Source organism: Tachysurus vachellii, chromosome 3 (assembly GCF_030014155.1).
Source record: "Tachysurus vachellii isolate PV-2020 chromosome 3, HZAU_Pvac_v1, whole genome shotgun sequence".
Taxonomy (NCBI): Eukaryota; Metazoa; Chordata; class Actinopteri; order Siluriformes; family Bagridae; genus Tachysurus; species Tachysurus vachellii.
This window is the reverse complement of record NC_083462.1, coordinates 18,276,362-18,291,063: the sequence shown is the minus strand read 5'-3', so window position 1 is coordinate 18,291,063 and position 14,702 is coordinate 18,276,362. Positions and strand designations below refer to the sequence as shown.

The following is a 14,702-nucleotide window of genomic DNA, read 5'->3' as shown; positions in this document are numbered from 1 at the left end:
GAATGAATTCTAAGGTCTACAGAAAGGTTCTGTCTGACATTTTACAGAGAAAAGCATAAATCCTGAACTGATAGGAACATCATTCAGTAAGGCAACGATCCAAAATACACTGGAAAACAAAAGCGGAGGGTATTAAACCGGCCGAGCCGATCAGCAGACCTTAACCCAACTGAGCAGCATTTCTTCTCCTGAAGATGAGACAGAGGAGAGAAACCCACTGAAACACACAAAAACTGAAAGAAGCCATGCACAACAAACCTGTAAATAACGGCAAAAACACACAAATAAAGAACAGATTGGTGTTTATAAGCAAGGGATATGAAACTAAATATTCAGTGTTATTAAAGCCCATTTATTTAAAGACTATTTGTTCTAATACATTTGCTAACTAAAATAATGGAGGCTCAGTTCTAAAGGTGCAATGTTCATGTACACAAAATCATGTAGCTCCAAATCAAGAGTTTCAGTTATGGGTGGAAACGTCCTGTTACATTTACATTTGCAGCATTTGGCAGATGCCCTTATCCAGAGCAATGTACAACAGTGCTTTTAAGTCTGTATCATTGAATGCATTAACTCTGGTTCACTAGGCTACAGACTTAGATACCATGAGTCTAAATCACTGTTTCAAAGTTTTTTTTTCTTGTTTTTTTTTCAAATGCACACATACAACAAACAGGGAAGAACGTGCTAGAAAAGAGAAGACAAGTTGTGTAGCATCAGCATAGATGTGGTTAGAGAACCAGTGTGAGGAAATAATTTCACCAAGAGAGTGAGTATACAGGGAGAAAAGAATAAGACCAATTACTGAGCCATGTGGGACACCAGTGGAGAGTCTGCATGGAGCAGATGAAACTCCCCTCCATGTTGCCTGATATGAGCGTAATTCCAGGTAGGAAGCAAACCTTCTCCAAGCTGATCTGCAAATTCCAATACTCCTGAGTGTGGACAAAAGAATCCTGTGGTTGACCGTATCAAACGCTGCTGAAAGGCCGAGGAGAATGAGGACAGATAACAGCTTGGATGATCCAGCAACATGTTGTTTCTCAGAGACATCTGCTTTAAAGCCAGACAGGTTGGGATCTTGGAGGTTGTTCTGTAAGAGATAGACAGACAATTATAGACAATGCGTTAAAGAAATTTTGAAAGAAACGAGAGAAGTGATAGTGCAGAAGGTCTGGTGAGATGGTCTGGGGCATAGTGGAAGGGAGTGGATCCAATGGGCAGTTGGTAGGATTGCAATACCGGATGAGTTGTAAAATCTCTTCTGCTGCTACGGTTGAGAAATGCGACAGGAATAGGGGAATCCTGACTGTGAGATGTAGGTGCAGTAGAGGCAGAAGGAAATTCCCTGCAAATTTTCTCAATATTCTTATGGTAGAAAGAAGCAAAGTCATCTGCAGTTAGGGAAGATGAAGCAGGTGGAGCTGGGGAGTTGAGTAAAGACAAGATGATATTGTGGAGCTTACAAGGGTCTTGTGTTGAAGCTTCAAGCATTTCCTTGGAGGAGAACAAGAACAAGGTTGAGGAAAGAGAGGAGGGGAAAGTGTCTGTGGCCAAGGGTAGTAGGGAAAAGATCAGGAAGAGATGAAAGAGTGCCAGAAGCTATAGAAGAAGTGGAGACAGAGTGAATGTTGCGGCGGGTAAGAGAGAAGGGGTGAGAGGTAGTTTTAGGTAGGATAGGGAAAGTGATGGTGAAGGATAGCAGGTGATGATCGGAGATGTGTAGTGGGGTAACAGTCATGTCTGTAGCTGGGGAAGGGCGGGTGTGGAGATGTAGCTGTTGAGCGTCAGGGCGGATGAGTCCAGAGGTGTCAGGAGGGAAGAAGATTGGAAGTTAAAATTGCCAAGGACATTTCCACTGTGTCCATTTCTCCCAGGAAGTCTCCTAGGGGACCAGGAAGATGGTAGACAACAATGATGACAAGGAAGACATGCTGAGATCTGAGCAGAAGCCGTGGTATCTGAGGAAGTGAAGCACAGCAGTGGTAAGAGAACCTGTGTGAGGAAATAACTTCACCAAGAGAGCATACAGGAGCATACAGGAAAAAAAAGAGAGGACCAATTACTGAGCACTGTGGGACACCAGTGAAAAGTCTGCATGGCACAGATGTCACCTCCTTACATGTTACCTGATATGAGCTACCTTCCAGGTAGGAAGCAAACCATTACCATGCAGATCTGCCAATTCGGAGCCTCCTGAGGGTGGACAAAAGAGTCTTGTGGTTGACTATATCAAACGCCACCAAAAGGTAGAGGAGGATGAGGACAGATGACAGCTTGGCTGATCTAGTAGGATGTAGTTTCTCAGAGACATCCAAAAGTGCTGTCTCTGTGGAATGTGCTGCTTTAAAGCCAGACTGGTTGGGATTAGTTGATTATAGACAATGCGTTCAAGAATTGTTAAGAGAAAAGACAGAAGTGATATCGGTCTGTAGTTATTGATGGATCCAGAGGAAGTTTTTTGAAAATGGGAATAACCCTTGCTATCTTGAAGGTAGTTGGTACATGATGAGAGTTTAGGGATCCATTGATGATCATGGTGGTGAAGGGCAGGTTTTGTGAGATGGTCTGGAGCATAGTGGAAGGGAGTGGAACCAGTGGGCAGGTGTTAGGATTGGAAGACTGGATGAGATCTAAAACCTCTTCTGCTGCTGCAGTTGAGAAATGTGACAGTCAAGGAGCAGGAGAATCTGCGATGATCAGAGATGAGAAGTGTTGTAGCAGTCATGTCTGTAGCTGGGTAAAGGACAGGTGAATACCGAGTCTAGGACATTTCCCCCCTTGTGTGTTGGGAGGCTGCTGTTGAATGTCAGGGAGGAGTCAAGAAGATTCAGGAGGGAAGAAGACTGAAGCTTGTCAAAGGGCAGGTTGAAATCACCAAGCACTGTCAGAGGGGTGCTGTTGAAAGGGAAAAGCACTAAGCAGTGTGTCCATTTCTTCCAGGAAGTCTCCTAGGGGACTAGGAGGAAGGTAGATGATAATGATGACAAGTTTGATTGGAGAGGTAAATGAAACTGCATGAAATTCAAAAGAAGAGATGGTTAAATGAGGCAAGTGGAGAGGTGTGAACACCATCCACCATCACCTTGACAAGTCAAACAAACGTGGTTTATATATATATATATATATATATATATAGAGAGAGAGAGAGAGAGAGAGAGAGAGAGAGAGAGAGCACTATGTGCTGCACAGAAAAGCATCTCAGCACACATAACACATCAAACCTTGAGGAGGATGAAGCAGCAGATGACTCCATCAGGTTGATCTCCCATCAGAAGGAGAATGGAAATCTGAAGCTATCATGAGCACACCTGGTCAGCTTCCTGTTTGGGTGAGTCTGCGCTCATGAGATTCTTGTTCTTCGTACTCAGGAGAAGAACCTGATTTAATCTTCCATTGACGCAGCTCGTTATTATTTAAAATTAACACCAATATACAGTACAAAACACTGTATTAAGAGAAATGTTGGGTTCCACCACAACCTCAGTAAGGTTCCTCTGACATGAGGGAGCCAAATAAATACAGACAAATCAGTAGTTCTGCTCGAAAGCTTCACTTTCACTCCGGGATGTGTGGTGTGGCATGAAGAACAAATTCCACAATGACGAAAACACAATAATCAATCCTGATTTAGTCCTGCTTGCTGATCATGTCACAGGCTTTAGAAATTCCTCAGAGGTCTCCTACATTTCACATGTGGAAACACGGCCTCGTCTCGAACCCTCGTGTTCACGACATGAAGCAGTTTGGTGAGAACTGAACATTTTCTTTTTGCAACCTCATGTTTTCCAGAGGACAGATTCCTGGAAAAGCTGTTTGAGTTTGCAGTGATAATATCCACTAGGGATATTTAAGCTCACACACACAATATTGAGCTGGTGACACTGTACCACTGTCTGAATTCTGAATATAAGCAAAAATAGCTTTCTATATCAAATATGAATAAAGTTTTTAAAAGTAAAGCTGTTTTTAGATGCTTGTCTTATTCTATTGCCTTATTTATTTAAATAAATGCTTATAACATAATAAAAGCTTATTCCAAACGTTGGCTTAGGAGAAAAAACATGTTTGAAAATAATATTATAGAACGTACTAGAAGAGATTTAAGTATATTCAGTTGCTAAAATGTGATTTCCTGCAGTTTGATTGCTGGGATGGAAATAGAGGCGTGAAACGTATAGAAGATAGAGGAAGGAGAAAAAGAGGTTATTAGGAGGTGAGAAAAGGGCCACAACTCACATGAAAGGCATTAAAAAAACAAGGACGAGGGCTTGAAGAAGGTCACTATGCACCGTCTTATCTATTTCCTCCTAAATCAAGGGTTTGGTGTAGATTATGATACGGTTCTGCTTATTATGTGTTGTGTAAAAAAAAAAGAGGTAGCAGGGCTAAATTAAAGCCATAAACCACTCAAGGGTGTGTGTTATATAAGAAAGAGACAATGGATCATTTTTACATGACTCTTACACTCACCGTCCACTTTATTAAGCACACTGACCAATTCATGCTTTTTTAATGGGCCGATCGTGTATAAAATCATACAGATGCAGGTCAAGAGCTTCAGTTAATCTTCACATCAAACATCAGAATAAAGAAACAGTGTGATCTCTGTGACTTAGATGTTGGTGCCAGATTGGCTGGTTTGGGTTTTTTAGAAACCGATGATCTGTGATTTTGACACAAAACAGTTTTAGAGTTTAGAGATTGGTGCAAAAAACAAAAAACATGACTGGACGGATTGGTTTGTGCTGCCAGGATAGATGTATATTAGTAACTCATAGTAATCACAACTATGTTCAGCAGAATGGAATCATCGTTTACAGCATTTGGCAGGAAAATGACCTTTTCCAGAGTGAGACATTTAATCTCAAGAGCCTTGATCTGGTTGGTGGACCTGGGATTTGAACCCACAACCTTCCAATACTGTAACCCAGTAAGCTCTCTCTCTCTCTCCCTTTCTCTCTCTCTCTCTCTCTCTCTCTCTCTGTTTCTCTCTCTCTCTCCCTTTCTCTCTCTCTCCTTTTCTCTCTCTTTCTCTCTGTTTCTCTCTCTCTCTCTCTCTCTCTCTCTCTCTCTCTCTCTCTCTCTGTCACCACATCAACAGTTTTGAAATTTTGAAAAGCATACAAATCCCAGTCTATGAGGTGGAGCTGTTGCTATAGAAACAGCAGCATGTTATTAGATTACTATACACCGTATATCGAAGTTACAGTTTTTCTCAATTGCTAAAATACTAAACCCTATTGTCTGAACCAAATGCTCAGTTGCCTGAACCCACTGATTGAATCAATCACTCTTTTGGCAAAACCATAAGCACTTTTCACCTGTTTAGACACAACTTGCCAACACATTTTCATTGTGATGCACCCGTGCTACATAATGGTGAGCACAGGTGACAAAAGTCAAACACAATTAAAGCACAGGTGTCACCACTTGAACACAACAACGCAAAATTGATCACACTTGTGGCTAATAATGTGAGGGAACATATACAGCAAGGCAGTTCACAGAGCACTGGTTTGCGAGACCCTACAATGGGTAGAAGTCTGAGAGGAAGAGTTCGTGTGAGAGGAGGTCGAGGTGGTCAGCGAAGACAAAGAACAGTAATATCTGATGAAATCAGTCCACCATAATCCGAAGATTTAGAGAAGAGAACAGGTAATTATCTTTTCTGACATTATAGTACAGTATGTAAATATTGACAGCAATTACTGTATGACATACTATATACTGTACCACAGTATACTGTAAGTAAATATATGTTTCAGTACATCACTGTACCAATGTACTGTAGTATTGTAATGGAGGGTTGGTCTAACTGTTTGTAGGCCTAGTATTCCATGTTCTCTTTTTGTAGAATTGAAAGACTGCCACATGGGGGTGGGAGGACAGGTATGTTCTCCCCACACCAAGAGACCCTAATTGTTGATATGGTCTGTGAGAACAATGCCATTAAACTGAGTGAAATTCAGCAGAAGATCATTGAGGACCATGTAAATTTTGAGGGTATCAACAGTGTCTCTACTGTTGATCGTGTCCTCAAGCGCAACAGACTGCGCATGAAACAGCTATACTGAGTGCCCTTTGATCGCAACTCAGACAAAGAGCAAAGATTCCAGTATGTACGGGTTGGCATATATCCAGACACATTCAATGTTGATTACTATACTGTAAGTAGTGATTTACTGTAGTGGCCTAAATCACTTTTTCCGTATCACTCACAAAACTATATCTATTTCTACAGAGGGTTCTTCAACTGGATGCAATGGAAAGACCCCATGAATACGTGTACATGAATGAAGCTGGGTTTAATCTCACCAAAAGGAGAAGGAGAGGCCGTAATGTGATTGGCCATCGGGCCATTGTTGGTGTTCCTGGGCAGCGTGGTGGCAATGTCACATTATGTGCTGCCATCAGCAATCATGGGGTTGTCCACCATCATGCCAACCTGGGGCCCTACAACACTCACCAGCTGCTCATTTTCCTCAATCGTATGCGAGATGCTCTGTTAGGGCAGCAGGATGAGCATCCCATGTTGTTGTTTGGGACAATGTGAGTTTTCACAGAGCCCTCCAGGTTAGAGAGTGGTTCAATATGAACCAAGGTTTTATCAGTCTTTGCCTTTGTACTCCTTTCTTAAACCCCATTGAGGAATTCTTATCCTCATGGCGGTGGAAGGTATATGAACGCCAACCTTACACCAGGGTACATCTCCTGCAAGCCATGGGACTTGCCTGTGGTGACATAGGTGTGGAGGCATGCCAAGCCTGGATACGGCATGCCAGGGGTTTTTTCCCCATTGCCTGGCCAGACAAAATGTGGCCTGTGATGTGGATGAAGTCCTGTGGCCTGACCCAGTACAGAGACATGATGCTGTGGCTGAGTAATGCACTTATTTGTGTATTTTTGTACTTTATTTTTACATGGGCTTACTGTACACAAGTGGCAAACGCAAATAAGTGGCAAATAAGATTTCTGTTTGTTTTTACAAGATTTCTGTGTTGTCTTTTTGTACAAGTGCTAAATGCACAGGTTTTTTTTGTTTTGCAACATGCATTTAGCCTACAGTGAACAATAAACATTTATTTCTCCAGCTTCATGTCCTGAGCATTGTGTTTTCTATTTTTCTACGTAGTGTTTAGTGACTGTTCCGTAGGGATTTTAACTTTGATTGACTCGGGGAACGATCTGACAACATAGTTCAGTTTTGAGCACAGATTGAACTGTTTTGAGGTTAAAGTTTGGTTTTGCAAGGAGAGTCTGAGGTTTTGTGAATGTAGCTTGAGAATTGGGTTTTGTGTTCACAGTTTAGAGAAAAGGAAAGCAGCTTTCAAGAAATGTGTCTTAGCAATCAAGAAAAACTGTAAACGTTCAAACATGGCTCACATTTTTTACATATACTGTACACTCATTTTAGAAATAACCGCTTGGTGGAATGGATGCTTTTTTGGTTAACATTCTACTTGATGCTAATGATTCACGTGAACAAGTGATAACGGACGTACACCGAGCAGGAGGAAGAAACGCTTTCATCTCTAGTGGCTCTTCGGATATTTCCAATAAGTAGTGCAGATTAAGTCAAGGCCTCTTGAAAGATATCGTCATACACTCAAGATGGTGGACAGCAAGCACTTTCAGATCACACACAGAAATCATGTTCATCTATTTATCTTTCCCCTCATTCATGTGTCTTACTGATATTAAAACCATTGTAAAGTTTACTTCAGTCGAGTTACGTACATGTACACAATCCAGCCTGTTATAACTCAACTTGAACAGGAAGTTCCATCATCTTACTTTCCTGAAGATCAGAGGAAGAATAAATGTAATGTCTTAAAATGAAGGACAATTTTTTCCACAACCATCTTACTCCAGATAATTCGATTAATTATAATTAACATATTATTACTTATTATTACTTAAATCAGGAGAATATGATCTGCTTGGTGTTTGGCATTTGGTTGTTTCTTTTCTTTCTTTCTTTTTCTATCTTTCTTTTTTCTTTCTTTCTGTAAAATAGTATTTTTTATTTGAGACTTTTGAAAGAAAAAAAGGAATTCTTAACGACTACAAGTCAAATGTATAGGTTAATGTTTAATAAATATTCAGGATGTAATTAGGAGCTGTAAAGACTTCATCACACACACACACACGCACACACACTAGATGTTTGCTGGTGATGGTGTGATAGAGATGGAACGCTGCTATTTTTAGCTCCTGCTTGTTCCCGAGGCTTTTGATCTTCATTTGTCCTTCATAATTTTTTAATCCTTCACTGTTGCTGGCCCGAGGGTCGAGCTGTACATCATGGCTTATTAACTATGTACAAGTCTATTCATTTTTAAACAGGAAATGTTTTATTTATTGCTCTGGTTGATTCGTGTTGGTTTATAGCCTCATTAAGGACAAAGTGCACGGACGCTTCTGCGGTCATAAAAAACAAAACAAAGATCATTTAATGAGCTGCAGAAAGGATGGATATAATTAGATAAATGTTAGTAAGTGGCAAATAATATGTTTTTGTAATAGCAATAGGTGTTGATATTTTTTCCTTTTCAATTATAATTATTCTCATAGCGCATAATGAGGAACCAGTCTGCGTTAAACAAAAATCACTTCTGGATTTTATACAAAAATTGTTTGTGAAAAAATTCACCAAAAGGTCGATGCCGAGCCTGAAGAATAAGCCTAGGATTTTATTTACAGGATGTGCATTTAATAATAATAATAATAATAATAATAATAATAATAATAATAATTAAAAAACTAATAATAATAATAAAATAATAATAGTAATAATAGTATTAATAATAATAATAATAATAATAATAATAATAATAATGGGACGTCTTGTTTTAGGAAATTGTTCAGGTATCAAATTATCGTATTATTCAGTATCACCGTTTAATATTATTCCATTAAATGGTGCATTAAAACATTATTTTTTACACTATTTTTTTAAACACTATTTACTTTTATCTGTTTATCTTTCTTACATCCATTAAACATTACTTTATTGCAAAGCTATGACCCCGGACTATACTATAGATGAAATGAGACGTGTCTAATTCTCCAGATGAGATTCAGTTTTATTTGTTTCTCTGTTCATAATCCAGATCTTATTTTCCTGTCCTTTACTTCTTAACCGGTTTCACCTTTCACCTTGAGGATGTACATAGATGTTCCTGATTCTTCCACAAGAGGGCGTAAAGTACACATAATACTATCTGTAATTTAAGGGATCGAATCCTACATGTAAACACAAAGCACTTTCTAAACACATTCAATGCACAAAATGCACAAAACATGTTTAAGAAACTAACATGGCGGTTAGTCATAAATAAAGAGGCTGAACTGATCAGCTACATGCTGTGTGTCAGAAGGTCAGGTGAAGGTATTGTGCTGCGGGGGAATAATCACCAGAAGTACTTTACAGAAGCAACTCAAAAGCTTGTAGCTTGTATCATATGCCATCATTTCTCTTTCTTCCATCCATTTTCTGTAATGTTTATCATAACACAGGGCCACAGGGAACCTGGAGACTAACCCAGGGACTTGGGAAACGAAGTAGAGGACACCCGGGTTGGACGGGGTGCCAGTCACACACTTGTTTGCACACTACAGACAATTTAAAGATGCCAATCAGTCTAGAACAGGAGTCTTTGGATGGGGAAGGAACCGGAGACCCAGGAGAACCCCCAGAAGCACAGGGAGAGCATGCAGACTCCGTCCACACAGAGTGGAGACAGAAATCTCAACCTCAAAGGTGTGACACAAACATGCTAACTTTTTATTAATATACTATAAATAGTTAAAACGTAAGTAAGTAAATAAATAGTCGCCACTGTGTTGAATCTCATCTAGATGCTGCAGATTAGACACTTACACACTTAATACCAATTATCTTTATAATTTCAAAAATTAGTTTTATTTCTATATCAAAACTCAACACTGAGCAAAACTACAATTAATACGCACAAAAATTACTTTGACAGTGTTCATTACGTGTTAATGCACAATGATGAAAAGGTGTTTTCCTCTCAATTCATTTATTTTCACTTAAGAGGAATAAAACTCTCCAGGACATGCTGTTCTAGGACGAGGATCAACTCCAGGATGGTACAATCACACCATCGCTGATTCATTTTCCTATAACTGCATGACGTGGAGGGGTTTATTCCCGAGATACTGTATATTGAACTTTAAAGATTTTAGGAAGCACTTTCACAAGTGGGATTTGAGAAAGTTTTGAATTCTCTTCCATGCATCGACCTGTGCAGCTGCGTGAGCTTTCGGTTCTCCTCCAAATGCGACCACTTGGCCCACGGCGGCATGGAGCCCGGACGGGTGATGCGGCATGTAGGGCACCTCCATAAAGTGTCCCGCTGTAGGATAAGTCACCAGGTCGTAGTTTGCTTTTCCATGCGCTTTGAGCCTTTTGCATACCTGCTCGGCGAAAAAGCCGCTGTTCCAGTTCCTGTCGTCTCCTGACACGATGAACAGGAAGCTGCAGCTGGCACGCTCGATAGGGATGACAGTAGCGCGGGTCTTTTCCTCCTTCATCGGGTCATTCAGGATGTCTCGTATATCCAAGATGCCGGAGCTTGTCACTTTTGCGCTCTTATGGTTGCCAGAGAAAGCTGGGATGATCATGTCTTTATAAAGGAGCGGGAAGAGGACATTAGCACTGCAGGTGTTGATGCAGACAGTGGCTGATATGTTGGGAAGGAACGAGGCCATCGACAAAGCCAGATCTCCACTCTTTGAGATTGAGATGATTCCTATTCCAGATTTTTTCACCTGCGGAAAATAAATCCAACCCTCACAATCTGTACATCAGCTCATGTTTCCGTCTAAGATACAGAATACTCACCTTAGGCTGCGTCTGCAGAAACCTTACACCTTCCTCAAAGTACTCCAGATCGATTTTATCCACGGTTTTGGGCATGTCCTGGTAGCCGTAGAAAGCCAGAGCAAACACCACGAATCCTTTGTTTGCCAGGAGAGCTGCTCTCGGCTCACACACGGTGCCTCCTAACGTATACAGGTCTATAATCCCTGGGAACGGACCTTCACCTGTAGAACACATTAACACGTCTGTTTATGTTAATAATATCTGCTCCACTTATTTAATTATGGAGCTGTCCATGATTGAAAGCTTATTTATCAACATTACAGGCTCAGTAATACTTCATGCGTTCCAGGTTAATTCACATTTCGGGACAGACGCCTTAAAAACGTCGTTCTTTTTCGACGCATCTATAAACATTTTATGACTTTGCTACGTACCTGTACTATGTAACGGCGATAAAGTTCTACGTATCTATCAGAGTTTAACGATCCTGTCCAAATAAAACAGACTTTGACTTGTTTTTCATTACTGGCTTGACTTTTTTTTAATGATTATCAAAAGACTAATCCATATCTAGTACTTCACGTCATGACCACACAGGCCTGGCAGTGGGTCAATGTACACACTGAGGAGTTCACCTTCGATTCGCAAAACTTCCAAATGTCCTGAAACTCACGGTCTGGAATAGAACGAACACTAGATATGACCAGATGAAAAAATCTGAATAAAACACAACATAAATTCTTATTTATTTACAAAAAATGTAATTCATTTATTTATTAATTAACTATGTATTAACTAGCAGTCCAAACTGGTAATTGGTAAAAAAATTCATAGTACTGAGAAGGTATAGGACTACGGTAAGATCTTCGATCTTCACCATCAGCCCAGATTTGGTTTGCATCACACTCTCTGTTTCTTAATTGATGATGATGATGATTAATTACTTTAGGTTAATTTGCTCAAGCTCTTGCACCCCATATTGTGGCCTTCTGAGTCACCAGGAACATCAGAGAACACATTGAACCTCATCAGGTGTTGGAGATAATAGTGGAAGTGACTGACCAGGTGGTATGAAGAGAGTTCCACGCAATCTGCCGTGTTTCACTGGGACTCTCTGCATCCCATCCAGCATGAAGCTCCTTGTGTTGGTCTCCTCCGTGAGGACCTTGCCATCACTGAGAGCCTTGATGTGTATAAGCACAGGACTGGACGCGTCCCTCTTCAGCAGCTTCTTGTGTGGAGCTTCTGGAAGCAAGGACCAGAACAAGCCCATGGGCTCCACACCGGTGTAGGAGCCGCCTGAGGACGCGTGATGGTTCAGATCCACTTCCCCACGTTCATCTGCAGTGTAGGTCGCAGTTGCCTTGAACACAACCCCTTTGTCGTCCTGGTGTGTGGCCTGAAGATCTACCTGTTTCCCAGGAGACAAACCGCTCACTTTAATCTGAACTGCTTCATCAAAGAAGCAGCTGCTGCTCGGCAATATGCGGAGCCGTGACCCGGGCGGTGCGCTGAACATGCTTCGAACATTGAGCACGAAAAGTTTACTGACTCTCGCGTACAGGGCCATTTCTACGTGGTAGTTCTACACGGGTTGCCAGATCCCTTTATGTAAATCCTCCTATCGCAGCCTAAAGCAACCTTTGGCACAGATTCCCAAAAGGTCTCCAAGATGACGCTGGGGTCTAATTTACATCTGTATTGAAATCCTCATAGTCGTTTCCATGAATTAGGGTTTGCGAGGCTTGAGGCACTTAATTTAGTATAGAAAACACAGGATAGTGTTAAACATCATTACCCAACCCGGCAACGCAGATCAGCTGATCAACGTCGCGCGTCCCTTGCCTCCACCCACTGTTCCCATAGAGACGGGAAGGAGGATTTGAATCAGAATCAGAAGGAAAGCTGTTATTGCCAATGAGGATGATGATGATGTTGATGATGATGAGGATGATGATGATGATGATGAGGATGAGGATGATGATGAGGATAAGGATGATGATGATGATGATGATGATGATGATGAGGATGATGATGATGCTTCTGCATACAAGCAGTTTGTTTAGTGTCATATCTTCCAGTTCAGACACAACACACAGACAATACAAATAAGAGGAGAGTAAATAAATACACATATGTAAATACAAATAGACAAAAAAATTGACAAATGAAATAAATTGAATGTACAGTTGTGCTATAGAGAATAGAATAGAATAGAATAGAATAGAATTAGTCATTGGTGGTGATTGGTGATTTGGTCATTAAATATAACAACAACTGGTTAAAAACATGATTTACAATTCGCAAATCATTTTAAATGAATCATCTTTGGCAGATTGCAGGTGGATAAACGGGAAAAATATCAACATCAGGATGGTAACTCCTGGTTCTATCTAAGACCAATCAATTAGACTAAGATGTTCAATAAAAGTTGACTATAGCAGTCAGTCTGACCCAGAGTGAGTTACACAAGTGTTTAGTAGTGTGTATAAAAACAGCCTGTTGGTTCAGTAGGTCAGGGACTGTGAGTACTAACAGTCCAAATCCCTGTATGGCATGTGAAGAAAACACAAGATAAAATAAACAATAAATACACTGTGTCTTCATGCAGGTACATGGTGAAGAGGTGGGACTTTAGTTATCATCTGAAGACCGTTAACTCTTCAGTGTCTTCAGGTTAGCTCGCTAATATAACAGAGTTAGAATAGAACCCAAGCCGCAGCAAAGAGAGCACAGGATCCTAATGTACAGATTTCTTTTCTTTAGACTTTTTCTAAATATACAGACATAAATAACACTATACTATACAAGACAATACAATACAGACATAAATAACACTATACTATACAAGACAATACAATACAGACATAAATAACCCTATACTATACAAGACAATACAGACATAAATAACACTATACAAGACAATACAGACATAAATAACACTATACTATACAAGACAATACAATACAGACATAAATAACACTATACAAGACAATACAGACATAAATAACACTATACAAGACAATACAGACATAAATAACACTATACAAGACAATACAGACATAAATAACACTATACAAGACAATACAGACATAAATAACACTATACTATACAAGAAAAATCAGACATAAATAACACTATACTATACAAGACAAGACAATACAGACTATACAATACAATACAGACATAAATAACACTATACTATACTATATAAGAGAAAACAAACTGTACAAGACAATACAGATGTGATACAATATAGTGTGAGTGAGAACATGGTAGTGCAAATAACAGTACTGTGCAATATTTTGCTTTTTGTACAATATACAGCAGCAGTAGTGTGTGTAATACAGATGATGTGATGACTGACAGTTCTGATAATGCAGTACTTATAGGTATGAAGCAGTGAATATAATATAATATAATATAATATAATATATAACACAAGTTTCACAATTTGAGTTGAATTACTGAAATAAATGAACTTTTCCACGACGTTCTAATGTATTGAGATTCGCCTGTATATAGTAGTGAGAAGCTCTTTGACATGGGCTCAGTCTAGAGAACAACACAAACATAATAGTTTACAACTCTTACAGAAAGGTGCATTAATTAAGCTTTAAGGTCTCTAACTATTGGACAACGTTCACAAAGCTCCATCTTATATATTTAGCATTTAGCGGACTCCCTTATCCAGAGTAACTTACATTTTTATTTAGTTTATACACCTGAGCAATTGAGGGTTAAGGGCCTTTCTCAGGGGCCCTGCAGTGGCAACTTGGTGGACTTGGGATTTGAACCCATGACTTTCCAATCACTAGTCACACACCTTAACAACTGAGCTACC

At 39.9% G+C, this 14,702-nt stretch overlaps 1 protein-coding gene across 1 annotated transcript; it reads right to left on the bottom strand.

Moving 5' to 3' along the window:
* Window positions 1-9,071: 9,071 nt before the first annotated feature.
* Window positions 9,072-12,455, bottom strand: acot20 (acyl-CoA thioesterase 20). The gene is made up of 3 exons (XM_060866113.1): window positions 11,921-12,455; window positions 10,877-11,079; window positions 9,072-10,803 (listed from the first exon to the last, which is right to left on the bottom strand). The coding sequence occupies exons 1-3, from the start codon at window positions 12,426-12,428 to the stop codon at window positions 10,228-10,230; spliced, it is 1,287 nt and encodes a 428-aa protein (XP_060722096.1). The 5' UTR covers window positions 12,429-12,455; the 3' UTR covers window positions 9,072-10,227.
* Window positions 12,456-14,702: the final 2,247 nt, after the last annotated feature.

Bases quoted from the DNA above. Each gene is read 5' to 3' on its own strand.
- acot20 (XM_060866113.1), bottom strand. From the start codon at position 12,428: ATGGCCCTGTACGCGAGAGTCAGTAAACTTTTCGTGCTCAATGTTCGA. The intron at 11,080-11,920 runs GTCAGTCACTTC...TGTGTTCTACAG, and splicing joins AACTCTCTTCATACCACCTG to GTGAAGGTCCGTTCCCAGGG. The intron at 10,804-10,876 runs GTGAGTATTCTG...TATTTTCCGCAG, and splicing joins TTCTGCAGACGCAGCCTAAG to GTGAAAAAATCTGGAATAGG.